The 13,477-nt window shown below is 39.4% G+C and overlaps 1 protein-coding gene across 1 annotated transcript in view; it reads right to left on the bottom strand.

The window, feature by feature from the left end:
- Positions 1-13,477, bottom strand: part of MYO16 (myosin XVI) — a 912,243-nt gene that overhangs the window by 103,715 nt on the left and 795,051 nt on the right. Inside the window, exons 29-30 of the mRNA XM_006851537.1 lie at positions 8,770-9,016; positions 6,627-6,898 (exon numbers count right to left, since the gene is read on the bottom strand). Of these exons, the coding sequence (XP_006851600.1) occupies positions 6,627-6,898; positions 8,770-9,016 (519 nt within the window). The remainder of the gene's footprint in view (positions 1-6,626; positions 6,899-8,769; positions 9,017-13,477) is intronic.

The raw sequence follows: 13,477 nt of genomic DNA, 5'->3' as shown, positions 1-13,477 counted from the left end.
ATTGGTCAACCATCTGCAGTAATAAATAAATATGGGTTTAAGCCTTTCATTCACAGTTCCTCCTGTGGTTTCAAACTATTAACCTTGAGAAACATAGCCCGACTTGCAACCACTACACTACCAGAGCTTCTCCTGATGAGGGTTAATGCGCTAGACTTCAAAGCCACTTTAACTGCAAGGTCGGTGGTTCAAGCTCACCAGCTGTTTGCTATGGGTCAGAACCGACTCCACGGCAGTTAACAACAAAAACAATGGATTTAAACCAGCTAACATTTTTGGTAAATATGGTTTCTATTAAGCTGTAATAAAGGAGCTCTGGTTGCGTAGTGGTTACGAATCAGGCTGTGAACCTTAAGGTCAGCAGTTTGAAACTACCAGCAGTTCCACGGGAGAAAGATGAGGCGTTCAGCTCCCGTAAAGATTTACAGCCTCGGAAACCCTGTTCAGCGTCACTATGAGTCAGAAGCGACTCTACGGCACTTAACAACAACAAGCTGTAATATATTGGACTACCTTTTTTTCCTTTCTTCCTTCCTTCCTTCCCTCCCTCCCTCCCTCCCTCCCTCTCTCCCTCTCTCCCTCTCTCTCTCTCTCTCTCTCTTTCTTTCTTGTTTTACCTTGGTGGGAGGAGGTGTCTAGGCAGTATTATGACTGCGTCTCCTTCCCTATCTGTATTTGTCAGGCTGCATTCCATATTCATGATGCTGTTCAGACATCCCTTCTGCCTCTTCCCGTTTCCATAGAGTGTTTATTACTTTTTTCCACTGTGTCTCACAGCATCCTGCTCATGCTGGTGTTCCTCTGCTTATCTCATAATTTGTTTACAAATTTTTATCTCCCAGAGCTCTCCGAGGTCCTCATGGAGGACCAGGCTCTTGGAATACACTTAATTAATATTTGTTGAATGAACACATGTGTCACAGGTTGTCAGACCCTGCCGTCATGCTCGCCTGTTATTCCAGCAACCCAATTATTTGGGCAATGTTTATGGAAGACCTCATTGCTGTCAAATTGCAGGTAACAGAAGAAACATTTTTTAGAGGACTTTGATGAAAACATACTGACAAAATTCATTCTGCAAATCTCCATTGTTTACACTGAGTCTTATTACCAAATTGTTTTCCTTTTGACTGTTTGATAGGAAACTAATTTTGTTTTAATAAAAGCAACAAAAATAAGTGTATTTATATAATGTTTACTTATATGTTCAATTTAAGATTTGGGGAGAATGCCTACTATGTGTCAATCACTGTTCTGTGAAAAAGATGTCAATGTTATTGCTGTTTTAAAGTGCTACTGAATCAGTTTTGAACTATAGCGACCCTGTATAGGGCTTCCGAGGAGTGCCTGATGAGCTTGAACTGCCAACCTTGCAGTTCAAACTGATTTTGCAGTCCAGCTCATTAACCCACAACACTAAACCAGTAAAAATCATCAATAAAAACAGAAGTTATTTCTAAAGTAAGCCACAGAACTCAACCATTCAAGAATCTATACATGTAAATTGTGTTGTATGGAGAAAAGAATTATAACCAAAAAGAAAGAGAAAGAAATCAACTCATTAATGTGCTATTTCCAAGGGAGTGGGCTGCGGGAGCCTGAGGGGGTTTGAGTACAGAACTCACATCATTTTGCTTGGCTAGATCTTCTTAAGCACAATTGCCTTTTCTGATTTCACCTCAAACAGCAGTTCCTCAGATCCAGGTCCCAGGGCCCTACAAATTATTGTCTAATCCTAAATCTGCATATTAGCCTTCATATCTGCCTCACAGATGCGGAAATGGAAGCTTCTAGTAACAAAAGGTATATAACGACCTCTATACTTTTGGAGAAGGATAGCATGTTTGGTAAGGTGGAGGATCAGAGGAAAAGAGGAAGACTTTTAGCGAGATGGACTGCAAAATGGCAGCATCAGTGGGCTCAAGCGTGATAACAACTGTGAGGTTGGCCCAGGACCTGGCAGTGTTTCGTTCTGTTGTGCATAGGGTCACTATGAGTTGGTACCAACTCGATGGCTCCTAACAACAACAACAGCAACATACTTTTGCCGAGTGCTTGCTATGCCCAAGGCAATAGGGCTTTATGCACCTTTCTTAACTTATTACTCATAAAAAGCCTCGGTAGAGATTGTAATGGCATTCCCACTTGATATATATAGACACAGAAAGACAATCTCTTCTGCCAAATCACATGGATAGTAAATGGTAGAGCTGGGACTTGAACTCACATGAAATCCAAACCTACCTAACATAAAGTAAGGAAATAATTCATTGAAATTTTTAACGTTTTGGGAGAAAGTCTACACATACAGAGTCAAACTGCCAGGTAATTTCTCTCTCTCGTTGGAAAATCCCTAGTGAAGAGAAAGTGAATACTTTCATAGCCATTGTTTTCAAATAGCAGCTCCAGATATTAAACAACAACAAAAACATTATTTCAAATAACTGATTCTAGCTTATTAATAGTTTGCACACAAGTGTATTGGCCCATAAAATTGTTTCATGCTTTTCAGTCACAAAAGTAGTATAAAAGAAATAATGAGTCCTCGTTACTGCCATTCTTGACTCTAGCTGAATTTATTGGATGAGAATCTAAAGGAAAAGGTGTGTGGTTAATGAATTGTCATAAGAACAAGGCTGAACAGAAAAATAACAAGTTTAGTGTCATCTAGTTATTGGTAACTGTACAAATCTTGGCCCTCAGTCCCTAATCAGATCTCCCCTTACTCTTTACCCATCTGAGCTGATAAGCAGCCTTATTTGTAAAGAAGAACTTGACCTTGATTTTTTAACACATCAAAAAGAATTATTTAGATGATAAATTAAATGCAGTTCCAGTTCTTGTACTTAGAAACCAGGGTTCGCAAACCATTTTAAATAGTGGTTGAATTTTCTGCCTATCTTTTGAGAATAAAGAAGATAATGTTGTGAAGGGTTACTAGGTGCAAACAATTTAACATTGGCCCTGTGGTGAAAGACAAAAAGATTCAAATCAGTATTGTTCAATGGACCTTTCTGCAGTGAAGGAAAATTCTACACACTGTAGCCACATGGGGCTATTTAGTACTTAAATTGTGAACGGTGACAAAAGAACTAAATGTCTTCTTTTGTTTACCTTTAATTGGTGTTGTTTTCTTGTTTTACCATCGACTTGATTCCAACCCATAGCTACCCTTGCGGGTTTCCGAGAAAACCCTATATGGGTCGGAACCAACTTGACAGCACTTTAGAACAACAAAAACATAAGGTTTCTGAGGAGCAGTTGGTGAGCTTGAACTGCCAACCTTGTGGTTCAAAGTGACGGTTCAAGGTCACCAGCCGCTCCTGTGAAATCCTATACAGGGTCATTATGGGTCAGAACCAACAAACAGCACTTAACAACACGAACATATGCCTAATAAAGGTCCCGGGTGGTACAAATGGGGTGTCCTCATCTATCAACCAAAAGGTTAAACCAACTCATTATCAGCAACTCAGAAGAACCACCCAGCAATTTGCTTCCCTTAAGTTTACTTTCTGGTAGTGTAGTGGGTTATGAGTTGGGCTGCTGCAAACCATAAGGTTAGCAGTTCAAATCAACCATCTACCCATGAGAGAGATGAGGCTTTCTGCTCCTGTAAAGAGTTATTGTTGTTGTTAAGTACCATCGAGTCGGTTCCAAACCATAGCAACCCTTATAGGGTTTCCAACAAGCAGCTGATGAGCTTGAACCACTGACCAGTGGTTCAAATGACGTATTATTAGGACTCTGTAAAGAATTACAGCCTTAGAAACCCCATACAGGGTTGCTATGAGTCAGAACTGACTCCACAGTGCATAACCATCATTTTTTAAGACTACTGCCAAAAAATCCCTAAGGGGCAGTTCTAGCCTGTACACAAGGGGTCACCATGAACTGAATCAACAATAGAACAACGAGGTTGGGTTTTGTTTATGTGCCTAGTGGCTGCTGTGCTGGACAGCACAGGTTTAGATCATACTAGATTTGTGTAGTCCTACAAAATATCTAAAGTTCTGTGTTCATTTAATTACTACCCTACTCAGCTCCCTTAGACGTCTTTCACAACTGCATCCATGGAACCACTGCTAATGGTTCAATTATCACATACAGCTGGAGCCCTTTGAGATGATGGATTTGAAATTTAGAGCACTAACTAAGTGACTAAGCCTCTCTTTCAGCCTTCTCTGTGTCTCCAATGCTATTAAAACTAATAAGCAAGCATATGGAAAAACAAGACGTCTTTAAAGACTTTACAAGTTATCCTGAAGCCTACTAATCCAAATGTATGGAGCTTGTTTACTATTTTCAAATTTGGATGAAGGTCTATTTTGTATATAACATCTTTTTTCAAAGAGACATTGAAAAATACGTGTGTTTCATATTGTTTTCCAGTTTCTGACACTCTTTTGAGTCTTTGATATTCTTCTCATCTCATTTATCGAAGCATTTTATATACTATTTTACTCTCCCAATTGGCCAAAAGACTTTATTCGTATTCCAGTCTTACTTTTTTGAGTCTCTATCATACATCTAGTTCTGAGTTCAAAAAGATTACTGAAAATGTGTGACTTCTCCCACTTTCTCGAAGAGTGTTGTTTGTGACTTAGTATGAAGTATAAACTTCTGGTAGGAATCATGCACTCTCACAGTGTCTTAGTTCTTTGGAGGCCTCATTCTAATTTCATTTCTATATCCATATCTATATCTACTTGGAAGATATTTATCTATATTATTTCTTCTATGGCATTTCTCATATTATTTCTTGCTGTCCTTATGGACATGACTAAAAGTACACACTTGGAATCTCCTCCCCAAAAGTCTTATGTGTATTTTCTTCACATAAGTATTATTGTAACGTAACTCATATAACTATGTCTGTGACGGAGCTCTTATAAGTATTACTGTAATGCAGCTCATAAGGATTATTGTAACGTAACTCAAAAGAAATTGCTTTTAGTGGAAGTTCTCCTGAAAGTCTGTTATTCCTTACAGAGACTCATCAAAAACAGTTTGGACAATAATTTTTAATAAGATTCTTGTTGAGCTGCTTCTGGCTCATGGTACCCCATGTGTGTCTGAGTACAGCTGCGGCTCATAGAGTTTTCAATGGTTGATTGTTTGGAAGCAACCACCAGGATTTTCTTCTGAAATGACTCTGTATGGACTGAAGTCTACCATCTAGAATATACTTAATCTCTAGTCTTCTGTTTCTGGGGATTGTTCTGTGTCAGTCATCTTTCCTATGAAAGATTTTGATTGTTTTGCTTCCTACTGTCTGTTGCGGGAGAACAGTGGCTCTGTAGAATAAGCACTGGGCTGCAAACCACAAGATCAGTGGTGTGAGCCCACCAAGTGTTCCATGGAAGAAAGATGAGGCTTTCAGCTCCTGCAAAGATTCACAGCCTCAGTCTCCAAGGAGCTGCTGCTGGGTGTGAACTGCAGACCTTGTAGGTAGCAGTCCAGTGCTTATCCTACAGCTCTATACCAGTACTCCTACTCTATACTACCGTCTTTTATCTTACTTAATTTCTCTGTGCACTATCTTTATTAAAAATATTACCTTTAGTTACTTGTTTATTATGCTATAATCTATCTGCCCCCACCGGAATGGAATAAACTCCATGAGCCTAGAATATTTTAATGTTCACTCTTTATCCCCTGGCCCTCGAATACAGTCTAGTATTGTTGCTGTTGTTAAGTGCTGTTGTGTCGGTTCCAATGCACAGGGATCCTGTATAGGGTTTCTAAGGAGCAGCTGGTGGGTTTGAACTGCCAACTTTGTGGTTTGCAGGCCAGTGCTTATGGTACAGCTCTGCACCAGGACTCTAGTAAAGTCTACCATGTTGTTGTTAGGTGCTGTTGAGTCAGCTCCGATGCATAGCGACTCTGTATAGGGTTTCTGAGAGCAGCTGGTGGGTTTGAACCACTAACTTTGTGTTTAGCAGTCCAAGGCTTATCCTAAAGCACCACACCAGGACTCCTGGTCTAAAATAGTAGGTCGATTAATAAATCTGTTGAATGAGTGATTACATTTATATTCCACCAAGAAGTGCTCCTTCTATTATTCATTAAATAACTAATCAATAATTGTTACATGTACTAATTTATGAAAGATTTTTATTGAGAAGAATATTGTATTTTCCCTTGAAAAATGAGTATCTCTAGACTACAAATGCAGAATTTTGGTATATTGTCCCCAATACATAACTGAATTTTGCTGCACAACAATTCTTCTCTTCCCATATGACAAAGTGGGTTTAATTTTTGATTAGATTATGGTAACAGGAAAGCCTGATGCATTTTTTATGTTTTAATTAGTGAAATTTTACATGTAATAGTGACAAAGTTTTTTGAATGGCTCTGGTTTGCGGCTGCTCATTCAATACTGAGGTGGTGATGGGAGCTAAGGAAATGATATATAAGCAGCTTTTTCCTAAGAGGCTTAGATATTTGAATAAATGTTATTTATATTTAATGATTAAAGAGCCGCCAGCAAGCCAACAATTGGATTTATTTCTATTAAAAATATATTAGAGTAACAATACTGCTTTGGGGCACTTAAGGACCGGAAGTCAGAGCAGCAGTAAACCCCAGCAAAGTTATTTTCTCAATCCCTTTTAGCTAACCTTCATTAGCTGCTTCTTTAGTGGCTGCTGACAAGCAGGCACTCACGGCCTCATAAGAGGCACTCAGCCTGGTGCTGGGGTCCCTCTTTGGCTTGGGTGGTGGCTGTTTCCGTGGTGATGGCAGGCCAGCGTTGTCATCCATGCTGAACACGGAGTAGAGGGAAGGCGACCTAATAGACGATCCAGCCAGACACAGGACCAGGCTGTCCATTGCTATCGGAACTGGGATGGAGCTGGAATGGAAATGCCTGGGTCCACCCTTGTCCTCAGCTCTTAAAAGGAAACAACACAAAACCAGCACCACAGAAGAGATGCCCAGATACATTATTCACATGATAACAAGGAACCTGTTCAAGCAAACATAATAACAGCTTTTTGGTAAACAGTCGATCTATACCCCTGCTGTGGCTTCAGGATGTGTGGGCAGTTCTCTGGTGAACAAGTCCAGAGAAAAGTGCCCTTTTCTCCTGGGCCCTGCTTTGAGATAAATGAGAACACTAGACATTCATTATTATTAGTCTTTAAGATGCTCACACAAACACTTCTTCAGGATTTTCGCATTTTTTATCAGGCATTCACTAGATGAAATTTTCACACTAGAATTATTAAGCAAGTTCAAAAAGCAGAATTTCAATCTGAATGATAATTTCTGGGAAATCCATCTTCATAGAGAGTTACTGGTGCATCAAATGCAAGAGTTCATGACCATTTCTTCTTGCAAAGGATGCATGGACTCTTCTTAAAACTACCATGGATAGTTTACATGTGGACTTTCTCTTCCCTGTCTCTTTTTTGCCCTGACATTTCAATTTTGTCAGCAGTTATTTAATTATACACAGAATTATCACTATTGTTTGCCTATCACACTATATGATTACCCAATGCCAAGTGCACTGCTGGTGTTCAATAGATAAGTAGACTAATCAGTCTTCACTTAATTTTACATCAGGCCAATAAATACATAATCAAATTGAGAAACTGGGGTGCTTGTCTAGTTCCAGCAGAGAAAATAATAAATATTATTCTGGAAGTTGTATCCAATTAATAGTTATCTGGTTTAAAAATTCCTTCTGGCTTTACATGTCAATCTACTTATGTTTTAACTAGATGCCACTGCATTTGTTTTACATGGGGTTTCCAGAGCATTTGTTTTTATAATTATATATTTGTGTGGCAGAACACCAATAGGGCTGGAATCTACCACAAGACAGAGCCAGATGCCCATGAAGTAAATGAAATCGCTGAAGATGAAAGCATGGCACTCGGTGGGTCGTTTGTTTTCCCTGTAATGTTTAATTACAGTTTTCTGTATAAAGGGGATTTTTATTCCCCCAGTATTTAATCACTAAGATATTTGTAGCTAATTAACCAGAGACACATTGCCATTTTCACTTTAATAATAATAATAATAAAAATCAATTGGCATGAGCCTTGAAGGCAAAAGGGGAGTTATTTTCAGTGAGAAACAACTAGACACTATCAAGTTCCTATGGAAAAATAAGCATCCCCTTGACCAATGGACGTAAAAGAGGAACAGGTTGTTGCCATCCCTGGGAGGGTCTTCCTATGAGCAGGTGTCCTCATCATTCACCGAGAGGGAAGGAGGCATGGTCATATGGAGAAAAAACCAGTTTGACTTCACATTTTATTTCAGTCTCAACATTCAATGTGTTATTTTAAAATAAAAAGCATTTTCTAAAGTTTTCCTAACTGGCAAAGAAACTGCGACAGTATAGGAAGGGGACTATAATAGATATAAACAATTTTTTTGGCATGTAACAACAACATGATTTTAGAGTGGCTTCTCAATTTTGTGGTCAGTTTTCTAAAACTTTCTAGAAATCAGCCTTAAGTACATCATACGTATACAGAAGTGCCAAAAGCCAGCTACATGTACTTGCTGAAATTATTAGATGCTTAAAAAAAAAACAAAAAACAAATACACCATCTATTTCATTTAACAAAAGCACAGGAAAAACATATTTTTAGATAATGACAAGGTTTCAAATAACTATGCACGAATGCCTGTTCCCGTAACTACTGTCATATTTGATTGAATTTTGCATTAAGAGCTATCGGAATTCTCATGAATGCATTGGATCAATTACAAAGGTAATTAAAGTTGCATATTATCTATCATTACCTTTTGGTTCCTTCCTCTTGTTTGTTCCTGGCCTCTAACTTTTCTCTATGGGGAGTGGCACTCATTTCATTCCGGAGCCGGTCATTTTCCCGAGCAATGTCTGAAGCATTCTGAATGACCAGCGCATCATAGGTTTTCAATCCCATGTCCTCTGTGTTTTGTAGAAAGCTGTTGATGGAAGTGACCTCTTGCTGTTTGATGCTCATTTTCTGAAGCAAGTGCTGGCGTGCTAGAAATCCTCTTATAACTTTCATAAAAGAACACAATCAGGAGCCAGTGAGAGAGGCAAAGGTGAATCAAAGACACACACAAACAAAAATCACAATGCATTAGCTCTCTGCGCATTGATCACACGCGATAAGTTCAACTCAGCACAAGAATTCACTAAATCATTCTGTCCTCGTATTAAAAAGGATATCTACATTCCATAAGGCCAACCTGAAAGGCAACAGACCTGGATGGGAATGAGGTCCTGCAGGCAATACTTGTAATAACGTTTCCACACTTCCTTTAACAATACAAATTTTGAAAGTGATGAACTGGGTTAAAAATCAGTGAGGAAGAGCTAGGTCCCAAACCCCAGACACCCTTGGGGTGTGACTCCAACTGCATCATTTGGGGATAAACCTATCTTCCATGAGATCAGATCATAACAGAAATGGCTGAAAGCATGGATGTAGTGTTTCTAAGATGACTTAATTTCTAGAAAAACTAGCACTTCCTTTAAGACTTTGGGAATATTGTATGTAGAAATGTAGGGGTTCCTTCCTGTTCCCAGAAGCAGCAGAAATAGAAAATGTGTGACAAGTAAGGGACATGATAGGAAACAAATATCAGGTCAGTAATACAGGTAAGACCATAAAATAAATATAGTTAGGTGCCAACAAGTCTGTTTTCACTTATAGCTACTTTATTTAGGGGTTCAGAGGAGCAGCTGGTGGGTCTGAAGTGCCAGCCTTGTGCTATGCAGTCCTGTGCTAATCTTACTGCACCAAATCACCATTTAAGGGCATTTTATGTGTCAGATTCTGACACTCTGTTATATAATTTAAATAAGATATATTCAGTGATCTCATGTCATTTAAAATTACTTAATATTATACAATAGTGGTATAAAACAATAATCACCCTCTTATCTGCAGGGCGTATGTTCTAAGACTCCCCTCACTCCATGCCTGAAACTATAGATTTGAGGCTGTCTGATACCACAAAGAAATACCGTCTCAAAACCCCTAAGATCTATTCTGTCCTAAAAGGTTGTATGAGATGGAATTGACTCGGTGGCAATACGCTGTGAGACTCGATCCTATTGTCTCCATTTTTAGGCAAAGTCAGAAAAGCTTAGCAAGGCTACCGAGTTCTTTGAGGTAGATTCATCCTTTAAGAGATAGAGTCAGGCTTCAAACCTCTCTGCTCAGAATGCCAAACTTTTGTCCCTGAAGACGTGGTCTGTAGGTCTCCAGAGAGTACTGTGACCATGAGAGGATGTAATAGGGATGTATATTTGTGATCAATATGCGGAAGAATGTTCTAACAATTATTACAGGTTGTCTTCTGAGAAAGGGTGTTCTCTCCCAGCCCCTATGGTTGGTCTCCTGTCATCGGTGCTGTTGGATTCCAATTTGGACTTTTTCACTTTCATGATGTAGTCCCTTGCAATTTCCCATTACAAATGATAAGAAGGTATATAATTTCAAGGGAAATCAATATGTGTAGCAGCATTTTATTCTTGTCTTATATAAACATTCAGGGCTTTAAAATATTCCATGGTTGTAGAAGAACAATTGTGTAGACTCTCTACGATGCCCATTTGAATGTGGACTTGATTATAAGGTGGAAAGCTGAACACAACTTTCTACAATTATGGCTTCATAGAAAAATAATATGCAGACATCTGAAACGCTTAAGGCACTGTTTTTCAGATGGCAATACCAAGTGTTTACTTACATTGGAATGCAAAGTTGTATGAAGTTAACTGCAGAACAGTCATGCTAAACTAATCTGATGGAGGAAACAAGGTAAAAGGTACAATCAGACTCTCAGGAATATAGAGTAAGGAATAAAATACAGAGGTGCCGACTATGTGAGGGGCATAATGAGAGAGAAGCAACAGACCTTAAATTGGCCGACTCACACTCACATTCTTGTTACATTAAAATGAAAAAGAAAGAGAGAGAGACACTGACTTTTGGAAGGGTGAAGGTAAGGATATATTCAAGATGTTTAATCTTTTGGAATAAAGGGAAGATTAATGTGGGTATTCCAGACTTCTACTGACCCCTATTATAGCAAAGCTATTCATTGACTTCAAATTCACCCAGGGACATCCATTGTCCAAAATCCAAAGAATTCCATTTTCTCACACTTTATACTACTAGCTTTTAAATACTTTATATTTTTATACCACTGGCTAAAAACTGACATTATTAAAACACATGTGCCATAGGCAGATGTTGATATATATTTTCTCTATGACCACTTCAATGATACTATGAATTCTTCAGTGTTCAAGACTTAATTTGCAAATGTAAAGGTAGACATTTTGTAACAAAAGGAGGGGAGTGGTTGATCTTGCAGTCCAGGAGTGGAGGACCCTGGGACCATCAAGGGAGAAGAGCTGAGTGCAGGACTCTATCCAGAGAAGCAGGGACACCAGAGATGGAGGCAGAGATGATGACCTGGTGAGATGGAATGGCTGGGGATGCTGGACTCAGGGAGAGACAGGGTCTGTGTTGTGACTGCCAGGGGGCAGCCTTGTGGGGTGTACCCTTTGCTTGTTTAAATGGTTGTATATTCCTGAGTACATTAGTGTACACCCAAAACCAAACCAAAACAAATCAAAACATAGGGAATGGAAGCAAATGCTGTTGAATGATGATGCATGGAGGGGATTGTAATCATTGTGGTGAAACAAAATACGGCAGGATTAATGTAAAGCTGATGTTCTCCCATGTAAACTATCATGCAATTCACGATAAAAACTTAAAAAAAAGAAGCCTTAATTTACTCAGTTTTGCATCTAGGGTAAAATGAACATACATAGAGAAATACTTCTGGTAGACATAATTTGAATGTGTACTATAAGTTTCAACTTTTTGTCTTTGTTACCCAAACCTTAACAAAGAAAATTAAACAAATAGAACCCGTTAAAGTCTGAAAGTGACTCCAGAGATATAAATTTTGAGTAAATTTAATATTAGAAAAAAGCATCAAAGGAAGTGTTCCAAGAGATGTGAGAACAGAAATCAATAATGAACGTTTTGCCTTTTGTAGCCTGTAACTTAAAATATGCTTATAAATCCACCATTTCATTTATGCAACACAAAATTACGGTTTTATGCTCAATGCCATTTTTAAAAAAAACTAGTCTCAGTTTTTATCTGGAGAGGTGAATTGAAAATTAGAGTCTTGTTCATTTCTTCTGTACCAAATCAGTACAGAAAGACAACATAGTATTTGTAACTAAATAGAACAACTTTCTCTAGAAACCATCCTTGATGGATGATGGGTTATAAATTCCTTAAAGTATATTTAAGAAAAGTGTCTATGAGAATTTGTGTGGCCCTGTTCTCTTATCCACAATTGCTGTCACATTCCAACTCACAGTGAGTGACCCTATGTAGTGTTTCGGAGGCTGTAAATCTTTTTTGGGAACAGAAAGCCTCATCTTCCTCTCACGGAGTGGTTGGTGGGCTTAAACCACTGTCTTCGTGGTTCCAAGTGTGGTTTTGATCCTACATAGCCACTGCATTCCCCTTATTCACAATGCTGCTGCTGCTGCTGCTGTATTTACTATGACTGTTATTAGGTGCCATTGAGTGGGTACCCACTCACAGCACTCCTACGCCCAACAGAATGAAACACTGCCCAAATCTGGGCCGATCTCACTATTGTTGCCACGCTTGAGCCTGTTGATGCTGCCACTTTGCCAATTCATCTCACTGTTGTTAAGTGTCATCAAATCAGTTACAACTCATACAGACCTTGCATAGGGTTCCTAACGAGCGGCTGGAACTATTGACTTTGTGGTTAGCAGTCCAATGCTTGGCCTACAGTGCCACACCAAGACTCCATAGCTTTATATTAAATGGGACTTTGTTTCAGTTTCAGCTGAGGCTGCTACCACAGACCTTGACTCATGAGATCTGGAGCGAGGCCTCCGAGTGTGCTCCCAGATGTGCTCTCAGTAGCTCCCAGATGATGCTCATGCTACTACTGGTTCTTGGAACACACACTGGTGAGTGTGGTGCTAACAGGAATTGCAAAGGAGGTGGTCCAAAACAGACCTGTGGTCCAAGCCTACCATTGATACTGAGGATGTAGCAGGATGAAAGTCAGTGAGAGAGAGGTATTCTTTACCAAGAGTTGGTGGTGGGCCCCCTCTCCTTGCCCAAAGCTCCTTCCCTCTCTGCTTCCCCAGTTCCCCTGGTGAAAAGGTTTCAAAATTCCAACTGAAGAGATCCCTGTGGAGTTTGGTGGAAACAGTGAACTGTGAGCCCACAAAGATACAACTTAGCTGCTGGTGGCTCCCGCCAGGCTGATGAGTGGAGCTTATGCTCTGCTGGGAAGAAGTTGCATTAAGAAGCGTCCTTATGGAGGAAGGTAGAATCTCCACGGAGTAGTGTCCAATCTGTCTGGGTGGGGCTGATGAAAGGATATGGGGATAGCACTCATGTGGCATAATGTGAATAACTGCTACTAGGACTGA

The sequence above is a fragment of the Chrysochloris asiatica genome, unplaced genomic scaffold, assembly GCF_000296735.1.
Source record: "Chrysochloris asiatica unplaced genomic scaffold, ChrAsi1.0 scaffold00029, whole genome shotgun sequence".
Classification (NCBI taxonomy): Eukaryota; Metazoa; Chordata; class Mammalia; order Afrosoricida; family Chrysochloridae; genus Chrysochloris; species Chrysochloris asiatica.
Note: the sequence above shows the minus strand (reverse complement) of the source record. Positions and strands in the feature narration are given on the sequence as shown.